The 13,271-nt window shown below is 40.8% G+C and overlaps 1 protein-coding gene across 1 annotated transcript; it reads right to left on the bottom strand.

Annotated features, from left to right (window-relative positions):
- Positions 1-1,415: 1,415 nt before the first annotated feature.
- Positions 1,416-2,905, bottom strand: LOC149394949 (coumaroyl-CoA:anthocyanidin 3-O-glucoside-6''-O-coumaroyltransferase 2-like). The gene has a single exon (XM_089614162.1). It carries the CDS (start codon positions 2,903-2,905, stop codon positions 1,550-1,552), a length of 1,356 nt encoding a protein of 451 aa, XP_089470288.1. The 3' UTR covers positions 1,416-1,549.
- Positions 2,906-13,271: the final 10,366 nt, after the last annotated feature.

Raw genomic sequence — 13,271 nt, 5'->3', positions numbered from 1 at the left:
CAGATCACAGGGTAACAACCATAGACAGGGAAAATATCATATTAATATCAAAGAAATCTTACCCGAAAGGTTGAAGGTCAGAAGATCCGGATAACAGACGAGGAAGATGGGGGCACAATCCGAATAGGCAGGTCAAGCCGAGAACGTGCCGAAAGTAAAATTTAGGAGGAAATGTGAAATGAATCCAAAAACTCGGGAAAAACCTTATATAAAGATAGAGCGAACGGCTTAGATTAAGCTTGCCAAAGAAGCCACTCGAATCTGACCGTCGAAGCAAAGCAACGTAACGATTCAACACAATCAAAACAAAATGACGCCGTACGTCACCTCGAACAAAAAAAGAATGTAGGGTTTGTACTCGGAAGACACCAAGACAAGCAGAGAAGCAAAGATGAACCCGGCCTCTTAAATCGCCGAAATAGTTCCTTACCATTTTTGCTAAAAATACTAAGTAACTGGAGGGCTGCTGTTACGAGATAATTTGGTCAAACACCGAGCAAGGTAGTCGGGCTCCCGAGCAGCATACAAAATCCAGCACCGAACTCAGGTAAAATAGACCTAAGAGTTAACCACTGAAAAGGAACGATCCGTTCATAAGATAAGAACGAAACCTACCGATCAGAACTTCGGAGAGAAGAGAAGACCGTAGGTCAAAGACTAGTCAAACCGAAAGAAAACATGTTTCAACTCCTAATAACGCGCACATCAGCGTAGTAACCGCCCACCACTGTAAGAGTAAGATGGCAGTTACCAAAAACGTGGGACTGATCATCCCACGCTCATAAGAATAACCGTCAAAAACCCACGACCACGTGGTGACGAGAGGGACCCCAGACGCATATAAATATGAGACTCGAAGACAAAGAGAGACACGAGAATTTTAGCCCCTTTTTTGCTTTCTTTTACTTAGAACCCTTTGTTAACATTGCGCTCTTACATTAGATTCGTCAGTGTTAGGAGAAAGTCTCACCTGCGTCATATCGGTACTCGGAGTCCCAGTATTCGGAGTCTGTGTATTTTCGTGAGATATTGTTGTACTAATTTTACAGGTCAACAAATTCTTTTACTGCGATTTCGAAAAATAAATAATCAATTTTACAGTTCTCATTGCCGATAACACTAATCCGTTTAAAAATATTCAATTTTGATTAATGAACCCCACTTGAATAATTACAAAGAAATAAGCCAATAAAAAAAAAGTATAGGATCTTTGTATTCTATTATATCCAACAATAAGTGAGCATTACTGAATCTTCAATAAGTTAGCGGATAATTGTATTTTAGCTTTCGTATTTTATTATATTTTAAGATATATTTTTTAAAATTGCCGCTAAATTAAGAAAAAACCTCTTATACCCACAACTATATATTTGGAGGAGGTAAAGGGTCATAATGAAGTCAAATGTGGTGTTGTGAACTTTTACACCGTAAGATTTGATAAATATAGCCTGGGCGTTTCAAAACATTCCTGGTTATCAAAACACTCGAGGCATGCTCTTGAGTGGATAAAAAAGAAGACTTGAACTGAGTAGTCAAAGCATGGAAATGATTATAAATGGTTGGGTGGATCGAAAGAAGACTGAGATGGGTTGAGACGTTGGTTGAATAAAAGAGTAAAATCCTCCATTTGTTTTGGTGGTAGGACGAGTGAGACCTCAATACCACCTTTGGCATCTCTACTCTCGGCAAGCCACACTGCGTTGATGGCATCGATCTCGACCTCCTCGACCTTGACCGGCCTCCCCCACCCAAAATCCCTTGAGTAGAGGTCCACCTTCGGAGACCCGACCACCATCACATGCCGACCCGACCCGATAATATCGCGCAAGTCCGACATCCACGTCCCGGCCCCACGCAGCATCCCATCGTTGTCCAGATTCTTGATCGAAACCCCAATCGCCGTTGCCGCGGCTACAAACCCCTCTTTTCCCAACAGCTGCGAGGCCGAGAGACGCGCGCAGCCGAATCCTGCGCAGTTTCCCGCGTAATTTGTGGGGACCGGGAAGGGCACTCGCGTAATTCCGCCGGGAAAGTATCCGAAATAGCGCATTTCTTCGTCTTGTAATTCGCTGACGTGGCGATCAAGCTCCGAGCTGACCAGACTCACCCAGAGCAGAGCGCACGTGAGGACGTAGAGATTCAAGTAGAGATCGCCTCGACGCTTGGCCGGTATCCAATTCTTGATTCGTTCCGCTTCCTCCGCGCTCAAGGTAAAGCTTGCTCTCACCATCGGCCCAACCATCTCGTAGTCTTTTACCAGCACGCTCGTCTTCCTCATCTCCCACCACTGATTGAGGAAAAGGGTGTGAAGATCTCGAGAGTCCACGATCACCGTCCGATCGTAACACAAAGACGACGAGAGCGAGAACTTATTGCGGTTTTCGTCGCACAGGTGAGACCAGTACTGCATGAAGTTGTTGAACGTTCTCAAATCGGCAGCCGCGTGGCGGAGCGCGAGCCCGAGGCAGAATCCTCGATCGCCGAAGAGCGTCGCTCGCACCGCCAGCAAGGCGTCCGCGTCCAGACCCGGGACGAGCTTCTTGAGCTCCGCGGCGTCACTGAGGGACCGCGAGTCGAAGTCGAAGCGGGCGTCGGAGCGGGCGACGGAGAAGGAGACGGAATCGTGGGCGGTGCAGACGATCGAGGGTTTGGCCGGGAAAGGAGGGACGTGGAGTTTGGCGGCGAGGTGGTGGAAGAGAGAGAGCGCGGCCGAGAGAGAGTGTTTGAGGCGTTGGATGAGAGCCTCTGTGTCTGAACCCGGAGAGAGTTTGTAGAAGAAGAGAGGGTTTGAAGGAGGGAAGAGAAGCCATGGAATGTCGAAGTATGTGAGAGGGAGTGATTGTGAACATGTCGTACCAGGGTTGCTCTTACTCACTTCACACTCTTCAATGACTTTCACAACCATTTTTTCTCTCTCTTTTTTTCTCTGTTTTTTTTTTTCTACTTTCCACATAAGTAGTAACCAATGTGACGAATCTTAATTATACACACTTTAAACTCCAAAAAGATGCGGGAATCTTGGTCCTCCCCTTAATTAAATTAAATATTGCCACCAACTAATTAAACGAATCTCGTGGACATTATACACGTCTATGCATATAATATTCATTTAGTTACAGCTAAAACTTGTTACAATTAAGATTAATTTAATAAAATCCCTCAAAAAAAAGTTTAATTTAATAAAATAAACAAAGTAGCCCTTAAAAAATATACATGAAAAAGTTACGATACAGGTCAATTTATAATGTATTTCTATTAGTTAAATATGCAAATACATCATGTTTAAGGTACTAAACATGAAAAATGCATGCTAGTCATCTGCTTAATAATTGAAGATTAGCCATCATCCATTAAAAATACACCAAAAAAGATGCTGATTCCTTTAACTGATCTCAAATTAAAATACTAGAATATATATATATATATATATATATATATATATATATATATATATATATTAAATGCATAGGATTTAAAAAACAAAACAAAAACCTAAAACGTACTTAATACTAGACTTTATTTCATTATGTTTTTTTTTTCTTTTTCTCTCTCACTCCAACAGTTAATTGTGGATGAAAAAGTTGACCCCATTTTCTTTGTTATTTTTTTCATTTTCCCGCTTCGACGGTCTATTTTTTCATTAATTTATAACTAAAATCTCTGTTTATAATTGTTTATGACACTTAGTATTACTATTATCAGTAGATGTTTGACGTAATCTGTTTATCTTTTTTTAAGTGACACTATTGACCAAGATTACAAGATACATTATAGTTGTACAAGTGTATGTGACATTATTATCCAATATTACATGAATTAGTACATGAGTATTAAGCTGAAAATGATAAATTTTCCACATGTACGAGAGCATACATTTCTATAGCCCAATGAGTTCGAATCCAAGACCTCTAAGCCTAGATATGTGTGAAATTATCACTAGATTAATCTAGTTACCATATTTGTTTATCTTTTTAATAATCACGTATAACATGTTCTCTCTCTTATATCTCGAAAGTAGTAATTTATGATAAATATATTTGACTTTATTTTCTTTAGTTTTATCATACTCTATTTATTTTATTTTTTCTTTCCTCAGTTCCTAACTAAACTAAAAGTTACCAACAATTTAACTAGGGTACTATACATATATATACAGTAGTCATTTAATTACAATTAAAACTTATTAAAATTAATCATAAACAAAGTCTTTAAAAATATATATAAAATACACATAAAAAAGTTAAAACATAAGTCAATTTATAATGTGTTCCTTTAAATATTCCCAAATAAATTATGTTTAGGTACTTTAACCAAGTGGTCATCATATTGAATCATAATTGTTAATGGTTGAAATAAAAGTTAATAAATGCCAAGTAGCCAAGTAGGCATTTATTAGCCAAACTATGGTTAATATACATGTAGCTAAAAGAGACCATTACTCCATTCAGCAGAATTCAACTTAAAGTCGTATTTAAATTTGATGTTGGATCTGGAAATCTCGTCTAAAAAATCTTAATAATAATAATAATAAGGGCAAACTAGCAACGTAGCCAAATTGAAACGTGGTTTTTGAGATCTAGCCAACGTTTGGTTAATTTTTAAATCTAGCCAATTTTTGAAATTTACGGGTACAAAATAACTGAAATACCCCTAAGTAATTGTAGTGCTTTCTTTTTAAAAGTAGTAGCCAACGTTTGTAGAAGACCAAATTCAAAAGTCAACTGTGGTAGTAAATCTCGGATCCAATTTTGTGCATTTAAAAAGATATCTATTTAAATGCGTATTAAAGGAAATGAAATGAAATCGGCTCTACCTGCACATATGTAAATTTACCATAATTAACAGAAATAAACAGAAATATTCAACAGAATTAATATTCATCCAAAATCAACTGCATCCTGCCATGAAAGCTTCACCATTATCAATCTCTCAACCTTTGACATTTTTGTTGCTCGACTTGTGATCAATTCAGCTCCGTTTCTATTTAAAAAATTTACTAAAATTAACATAAATAAACAGAGATATTCAACAGAATTAATATTCATCCAAAATCAACTGCATCCGGCCATGAAAGCTTCACCATTATCAATCTCTCAACCTTTGACATTTTTGTTGCTCGACTTATGATCAATTCAGCTCCGTTTCTATTTAAAAAATTTACTAAAATTAACATAAATAAACAGAGATATTCAACAGAATTAATATTCATCCAAAATCAACTGCATCCGGCCATGAAAGCTTCACCATTATCAATCTCTCAACCTTTGACATTTCTGTTGCTCGACTTATGATCAATTCAGCTCCGTTTCTATTTAAAAATTTTACTAAAATTAACATAAATAAACAGAGATTAAACCAAAATAAAACAGAAATTAAAGCCACCAGACGCGCGAAGGAGAATGAAGCGTCTAGCACCATGAACGGCGGCGAGCTGGTCCTCTTGGGCGAGAGAGGCACCCGACGCTGCAGATCCGGCCAATCCCCGTGCTCGCAAGCCAGCCTCGACGCTCGCCAAGGCCTCGCCCCCCACCGGCGCGCGGCTAGCGCGTTCGGACGCCCCAGATCCGAGCGGTCCCAGCACGCACAAGCCCGCCTCGACGCTCGCCAAGACCTCGCCCCCCACCGGCGCTATCGGTCCGAGCAATCCCGACGCCAGCGGACCAGATCCGACGCGGTCCGGCGAGGTCGTCATCTGGCGTTGCAGACCCGCGCGACTCAGGTGCCCACGCACCAGATCCAACGCCCGCTGGAGTCCCAGTCGGCACGCGCGACAGCCTGGACGTCGCCATGGAGGGAGGACGCCGGTCGGCTCCTTGGGGCGGCTCCGACGGTGAAGATAAAGGAACTAAAATCTTGTTCGACGGCGGCGAGCATGGGCTTCGTAATCTTCTGGAATTGCAGCATTGTTTTCGAGAGAGAGAGAGAGAGAGAGAGAGAGAGAGAGAGAGAGAATCATAATTGAACGTGTGCAAACGTTGGCTAGTCATTTTGAAATATGAAAGCCAAGAATACCGCTACAAAAATGGAAAGCCAAGAATTTAAGAAATATGAAAGCATTGAACGTGTGCAAACGTGGGCTAGTCATTTTGAATTGAAAGGAAGGCTAATATAGTAAATACAATCATACATAAATATGCCACGTCATCAAAATTGGCTAGATTCGAAAAATAAAGGAAACGTTGGCTAGTTTACAATTGCAACGTTTGATGTGGCTTAGATTGACTAATAATAATAATAATAATAATAATAATAATAATTGTTAGATTCTCTCTGACACATTTATATGTTTGGCAAAACAAATTTACAACAAGTGTTCAAGTTGAAGATTCAAAGAGTCGTTCAAGCGAGTCAGAGTTTTCGGGATACTTGTGTCTAATACCTCTCGCGCGAAAAAAAAGGAATCTAAATATTATGTTTTGTTATGATTTTTATGGACATCAAATCAGATTTGCTAGGAAAATCAGACTTAGTACTAGATTTCGCGAGAGATTAGAAAGTGTATCGTATAAAACTCACCTAGGGTTTAATTGCAAGCACTTAACTTTTCTGTTTGGCTAATTACACGCAGTCATATCTTTGTATTGATCGTCTCTCTACTCTGGAGATCATCATCGACAACGAACTCAAAGAATCTTGCAATAACCTTGTGTATCGTTGTATTAAGTGTATAAGAGTGTGTTTTGGCATTGACGTGCTTATCAATCTTCGAGAGAGGATTGGGTGAAAATAAGAGGGAATCTCAAATCTAAGGGGAGCTTAGGTTGCAAGAAATCCATTGGAGAGTCAAAGACTAATGAGTTTGCGAATGAGAGTTTTTCAAACTTAATATTCATGTACCTTTGACTATTTGAGTTTGTGGATTGCTTTTCACCCCGGACGTATCAGTCCCCTTGAGTAGGTGTTTTATCACCGAACAGGGTTACGAATTTTGTGTGTTCTTTTCTGCTTTTAGTTTAGTGTTTGATTGATTTGTTAATTAATGAATCCTGCTAAAATCAATTAGTTGTTTGACAAGTAGACCCAACAACTTAGTTGAACAACCATCTAACACCACGTTAAGTAATTTCAATTGGTATCAGAGCGGGTCACTCAATTCACTGAATATGATCTGACTTTATTACTAACATGTTTTGTTGTGTTAAGAACATGAAAGACACAGTATAGGTCGACCACCATTCTTGGAAGGTCCGAATCAATGAATATTGAAAGGCGCGAATGAAAGTTTTTCTGAAGGCGGTTGATGATGTAGCCTGGTTGGCAGTTGAAGAAGGATGGACGGCTCTTTCAGTTATCAACGTTGATGAAAAGACAACCACTCTTCTAGAGGATACGTGGTCAGAGAAGCAACACAGAGCAGCTAATGAAAATTCTAACTCTATGAACGCCATATTCTCTACCGTAGATTAGAACATATTCAAGCTGATATCAAACTGTGAGATCGCTAAGGAAGCTTGGAATATTTTGCGAGTGGCTCATGAAGGAACTGGCAAGGTTAGAACTCAACGACTTCGAATGCTTACTACCAGGTCAGAGAACATCATGATGAAAGAAGATGAAACAATTTCTGAATGCAGTGCTAGAATGTATGATATCTCTAATGAATCCTTTACATTGGGATAACCTATTGCTAATGCAAAACTAGTAAGCAAAATCTTGAAAACTCTTCCCCATCGATTTACCATGAAGGCTATGGAAGAAACTCACAGTTTGGAGGAGATGAGGCTTGACGAGTTGATGAGATCCTTGAAAACCTTCGAGATGAATCTCAAAGAGAATGAGCCAGAGAAGAATAACAAGGGTGTGGCCTTGAAAGCAGAAGCTCCCTTTGAGGCAGAAGAAGATCAAGACTTGACAGAACATATAGCTTTACTTGCCAAGAACTTTGGAAAATTCATGAGGAAGGTAAACCGAAGAAGCAAAGATCAAGCGAAAGACTCAACTCCAAACGTACAGAACAAGAGAGGCAACAACTTTAAGTGGAATAACAGATTAGGTGACAACAATCAAGACAATCGTGGAGATAGGTCTAAAGGAATCCAATGCAAAGAATGCAAAGAATTTGGTCATATCCAGGATGAGTGTGCTAATATTATAAAGAAGAATAAGTCTTGTGTTGCCTATTAGAGTTATGAAGATTCTGATAGCAGCAGACATGGTGAAGATACCTCAAATGAACTATCTTTTAATAATGTTAAAAACACATCCCATAAGTTGGTTGAACATCTTCCTGCACTACTACAAATATTATTTTCCGGTGCGGAAGACATTCAGGTGCGACTTTTCGCACCCAAAATTCACACCAAATGAGTCTTTCAGGTGCGACTTGTCACACCCAAAACTCAAACAAGCATATAAAAATTTTCGCTGATTTTTTTAAACTTTGGGTGCGACTTTTCGCACCCAAAAGTCCGTCAAAACTTTTGGGTGCGACTTAGTCGCACCCAATGCTTTATCAAAACTCTTAGGTGCGACTTAGTCGCACCTATAGTCTTAAAACATTTGAGCGGTCAACTTTCCCCCTCTTTTTTGTGAAATACTATTAGGTGCGACTTGTCGCACCCAAAAGTACTATTGGGTGCGACTTTCCGCACCCAAAAGTACAATTGGGTGCGAATTTTCGCACCCAATATCTTAAATTTTATCGCGGGCAAATTTTCCCCCTCTTTTTTTGAAATACTATTAGGTATGACTTTGTCGCACCCAAAGGTACTGACACGGATCATTGGGTGCGAAAATCCGCACCCAAATTCTAGGTCATGATATAAAATAAATCAACCAGAGCCTCTCTCTCTCTCTCCGAGTTCTCTCTTTTCCCATCTTCTCTTCTCTTGTCCGTGCGCGAGCTATGACCCCGAAGAAGCAAGGAGGCCGCGAGTTGGAGCGGAGTGACCGAGCTAAGCCCCCGCCGCCGCCGCCGGACCTCATGTGAGTTTCCTCTTCTTCTCTCTTTTTCTCTCTGTCTGACTCTCTCTCTAACTTTGTCTCCCTCTATTTCTTGTTGTAGGTCTGTAGACCTGGTTCGCCTCTCGCACCCCCGCCGTCGGCTCCGATCCGACCACCGAGCACCGGTCGAGAAGAAATCGCTGACCCCTCGTCCACACGACCCAGCCAACCACCGAGACTCACCACTGGACACGCGTGCGGACCGAGAAGGAAGAGGCCGAGAAGAAATGTGTTTTTGTGTGTATGTGTATGTGTGTGTGTGTGTGTGTGTGGTTCGGAAGCTGTGGAGCCGGTTGCAAGAGGAGCGGTGCGGAGCGGCGACGGAGATCCGATCCCTCTCGAAGAGAAGCACCTAAATGTCGCCATTTTTTTGGTGACTTTTTAGGTGCGGAAAGTCGCACCTAAATGTTGCACACGAAAGTCAAGACTTTTGGGTGCGACTTTTCGCACCCAAGACTTTTAGGTGCGGACTTTCGGGTGCGGAAAAGTCGCACCCAAAGTCGGACCTAATGATATCTTTGGGTGCAAAAATGGACTTTTGGGTGCGAAAAAAGTCGCACACAAAGGTCTTTTTGTACTAGTGCTGATGACTCGAGCAATGATGAAGAAACTGAAGTTACAGAATAGGACATCATCAAGAAGACAAGTAGGTCATAGTCATCGACAACAACAACAAACTAAATTAGAAGGTTGGTAATTTGAAGCTAGAGAATAACACCCTTGAGAAGAAGGTAGATGATCTAATTTTCTAACAAAACTAAGCTCATTGATTCTGTAGCTATGTTGGAGTAGCAAGTGAAAAGTGTCAAGCAAGCCTACTTGGAAGCCTCTAACGAATTGAGCGAACTGGAGAAAAATGTGAAGATGCTGAACTTCGGCACACAATCCTTGCATCTTAGAGAAGAAGTGAAACAACAGAGGGCTTGATTTTCGTGGTTAATCGTCACAGGGTCAGACAAAGTTGTGAAAGCTGGAGAGCACATAAGGAAAGAAGTGTTCAAGAAGATGTTCAAGCAACTTCAACAACATGTCACACTAATGACTAGCAGACAGAAGAAGAAGTGGGTATGTCATTATTGCAATAGAACTAGTCAAATAAGATGCTCCATGAAAGCAAAATAAGTTCAGAGTCTAACTAGACGTATAGCCGCTCTAAGCCGTTTTGTTTCCAAGGCAACAGACCGTTGCCGACCTTTCTTCCAGGACATCAAAGGAGGCGATAACTTTGATTGGAGTGACGAATGCGAGACTGCTCCAAACTCATGATAAGCAGACTATCGGCGGAACAAACCAAAGAACTATCCATGATAAAGGAGGGAGTTTCAAACCACTTCTCTAGATCCGCGTGACGCATCAACCGGCCTTCCCTTGGATTAGACCCCGATGTTCCTTTGACGGTGCTTAGAAGAACCCCCACGCCAGATATGGAACAGGCCCTGTCGATAACAAGATCACTTGGCTTGTCCACCTCAGGACCCACTAGTTCGCTCGCCTCAATCACTGCCTTTCTCGCTCCTGTATTCAAACCAGTAGAGTCAGCCACTAAATAAATGATCGAACCTGTGACACCTAGAAGCGAGTCTTCCACTATCTGAGAATCAATCGCAGCGTTTCGATTTGGGGACAAAAAAACCAACCATGATTGGTGGAAGTCACCAAAGATCCACTCTCACTATATTTCAAATTCTCAACCATGTCCACGTGAAAATAAGAATCTCTAGACGAGAAACAATTGAAATTCTCGTGGTTCTGTTCAAAGACAAAATTGGAGGTATCATCTAGAGTGAGATACTTTAGAAGGGACGAGTTTAAAAACCTAAGGGTGTCAAGCGGGGTTAGGGAACCGACATTTTCGGAAGAAGTGGACCCACCATTTGACTGGTGGTTGAGGTTCATGAATGGTGAAAGGAGAAGCAAAAAAGATGGCAGGAGACAGTGCATCAGCCATAAAAGATAAAAAAAGAAGCTCACAAATACATCGAAAAATTAAAAACGACGCTGAAATAACTCGAGTCCTATTAGGGGTTAATGTTATAGTGTCGGTTTCTACTGATAAAATGACACCCCTAACCCTAAAACAATAAGTAGGATACAATAGTAGCTCATTTTAAAGGCCTACATTTCAAGGATCCATTACAGCTTCTGGGACCCCGACGATCCACTTTGCGCTACGATGTCGAAAAGACTCTCTACGGTCTCTGGGATCCCGAAAAACTACTCCACAGTCTATGGGACCCCAACGAGTTACTCCTTGGTCTCTGAGACCCCGATGATCTACTCTGCGGTCTCTGGGACCCCGAAGAGCGACTCCACAGTCTCTGAGATCCCGACGAGCTACTATCACTACTACAAATTTGGTTTTCTGACGCGCATGACTATCCGGTGCGACTAGTTGCACCTGCATGTCGCATCTAAATGCCTTTCGGGTGCGACTAGTCGCACCTGAATGTCAACCCAAAGTGTACAAAATTTCGCTAAAATTATTTTTGTTTTTGACTATCGGGTGCGACTCGTCGCACCCGATAGTCAAAAAAATTATCCGGTGCGACAAAGTCACACCTGATAGTTTAAAATTTTAAGCGGGCCAATTCTCCCCCTCATTTTTCATTCCGGATTGACGTGGCATTCTGGGTTAAATTTTTTTTTAGATATTATCAGGTGCGACTAGTCGCACCTGATAGGTTACCAGGTGCAAGTAGTCGCATCTAATAGATCTGACGGGTGCGACAAAGTCGCACCTGATAAGTTAGGTTTTCTAAAAAAATAAAATCGTCTGAACTTCGTCTTCCTCATTTCATCACTCCGCCGATTTTAAAAACAAAACTCTCTCTCTCTGGAACTGCACCGCGTCTCTCTCTCTCTCTCTGTGCCACCTCCGCTGTGCTCTGCCCTTTCCACCCCCGCCGCTGCTTCTCTCTCTCTCTCTCTGCCTCATCTGCCTCACCATGAAAAGAGGAAAAAAAAAACAGAGCTTTCGCTCCTCCGCCAAGCCGCGCGCGTGCGACCATTGCCTCTCCTTCATCTTCTCTTCCCCTTCTTGCTTGCGCTCGGCCAGCAGCTCCTCCACCAAGCTGCGCGCGCGCCACCAGCCACAAGTAGAGGATCGGGACCTCCGCCGCGCTCCGCCGCCGCCAGCAGCTCCTCCACCAAACCGGTATTTCTCTCTCTCCCGCTCACTGAATTCGCTCCCTCTCTGCCTCGCTCTCTTTCTTAGTGTTTCTTTCCCTCTCTCACAGCCTCTATCGTCGTCCCGTGCCTCCGGACCTCGCCGTGCGCTCAGCCCCGGCCCCGATGTCGAGTTCATGTCCTCCGAGTCCCAGCCACCGAGCCGTTTTCCCTCCGAACCTCTGCCGACCCTTGTTCCCGCGGCCTTCCAATAGCCGGAACCTGCCCTGTTCGGCCGAGCCCAGTTCCTCTCCGACGCAGGGCCGCTATCCTTGTCTCCGGCGTGACCTTCCTTCTCCGAGAGTCCCGGCCAGGTTAGTATTTTTTTTCTGTTTAAGTATTATTAGTTTATATATTGTATGTAAATATATATTTTATAGATTTTATTGTATATGTGTAATTAGTATATTGTATGTTTAGTTTATATTTGTTAGGTATTAATTTGTATATGGTGTTAAGTAATTTTAATTAGATTAAGTTGATATGTGTTAGGAATTAATTTGTATATATATGTGTAGCTTAATTAGTATTAATTTGATAGTTTACATGTTTAGTAATTTTGTTAAGTTTAATAATTCCATTAGTTTAAGTTAAAAGTTTAAATTGATTGTAACTTAATTAGTATTAATATGATATCTTCAATTGTTTAATAATGTGATTAGTTTAGGTTAAAATTAAGTTTTCATTGTTTTTTGACATGTTTTGATATAGTTTGTGATATAGTATAGGTTAGTGTTTAGTTTAAATTTGTTTTGTTTTAATTAGTTTTGATTTATTGTAATTTATCAATTAGGAATTGTAATTAGTCTAATAATTACATGAATAGGTTGTTTAGTTTAAAATTATTTAATGAAATTGAAATTGTAATTGTAACATGCTACTTTAAAATTGATTAGTAATTGTAATTGATAATGTCACATGTTTAATAATTTGATTAGTTTATGTTAAAACTAAGTTTTATTTGTGTTTTGTGACATGTTTTGATGTTTTGTGACATGTTTAGTATAAAATGAAGTTTAGGTTAAAATTAAGTTAATGAATTTGTGATTAGTTTTAGTTGATTTAACATGAAATGAAATTGTAACTTTAAATAAGAAAAATAGTTTGTGAAATATTTTGATAGTTTGTGATATTTTGTTTATTTGGCCTTTTCATTTATAAAA

Source organism: Urtica dioica, chromosome 5 (assembly GCF_054948205.1).
Source record: "Urtica dioica subsp. dioica isolate 48M chromosome 5, U.dioica_male_clone48M_v1_H2, whole genome shotgun sequence".
Lineage (NCBI taxonomy): Eukaryota > Viridiplantae > Streptophyta > Magnoliopsida > Rosales > Urticaceae > Urtica > Urtica dioica.
Note: the sequence above shows the minus strand (reverse complement) of the source record. Positions and strands in the feature narration are given on the sequence as shown.

Coding starts and splice junctions, on each gene's coding strand:
- LOC149394949 (XM_089614162.1), bottom strand. CDS start 2,905: ATGGTTGTGAAAGTCATTGAAGAGTGTGAAGTGAGTAAGAGCAACCCT.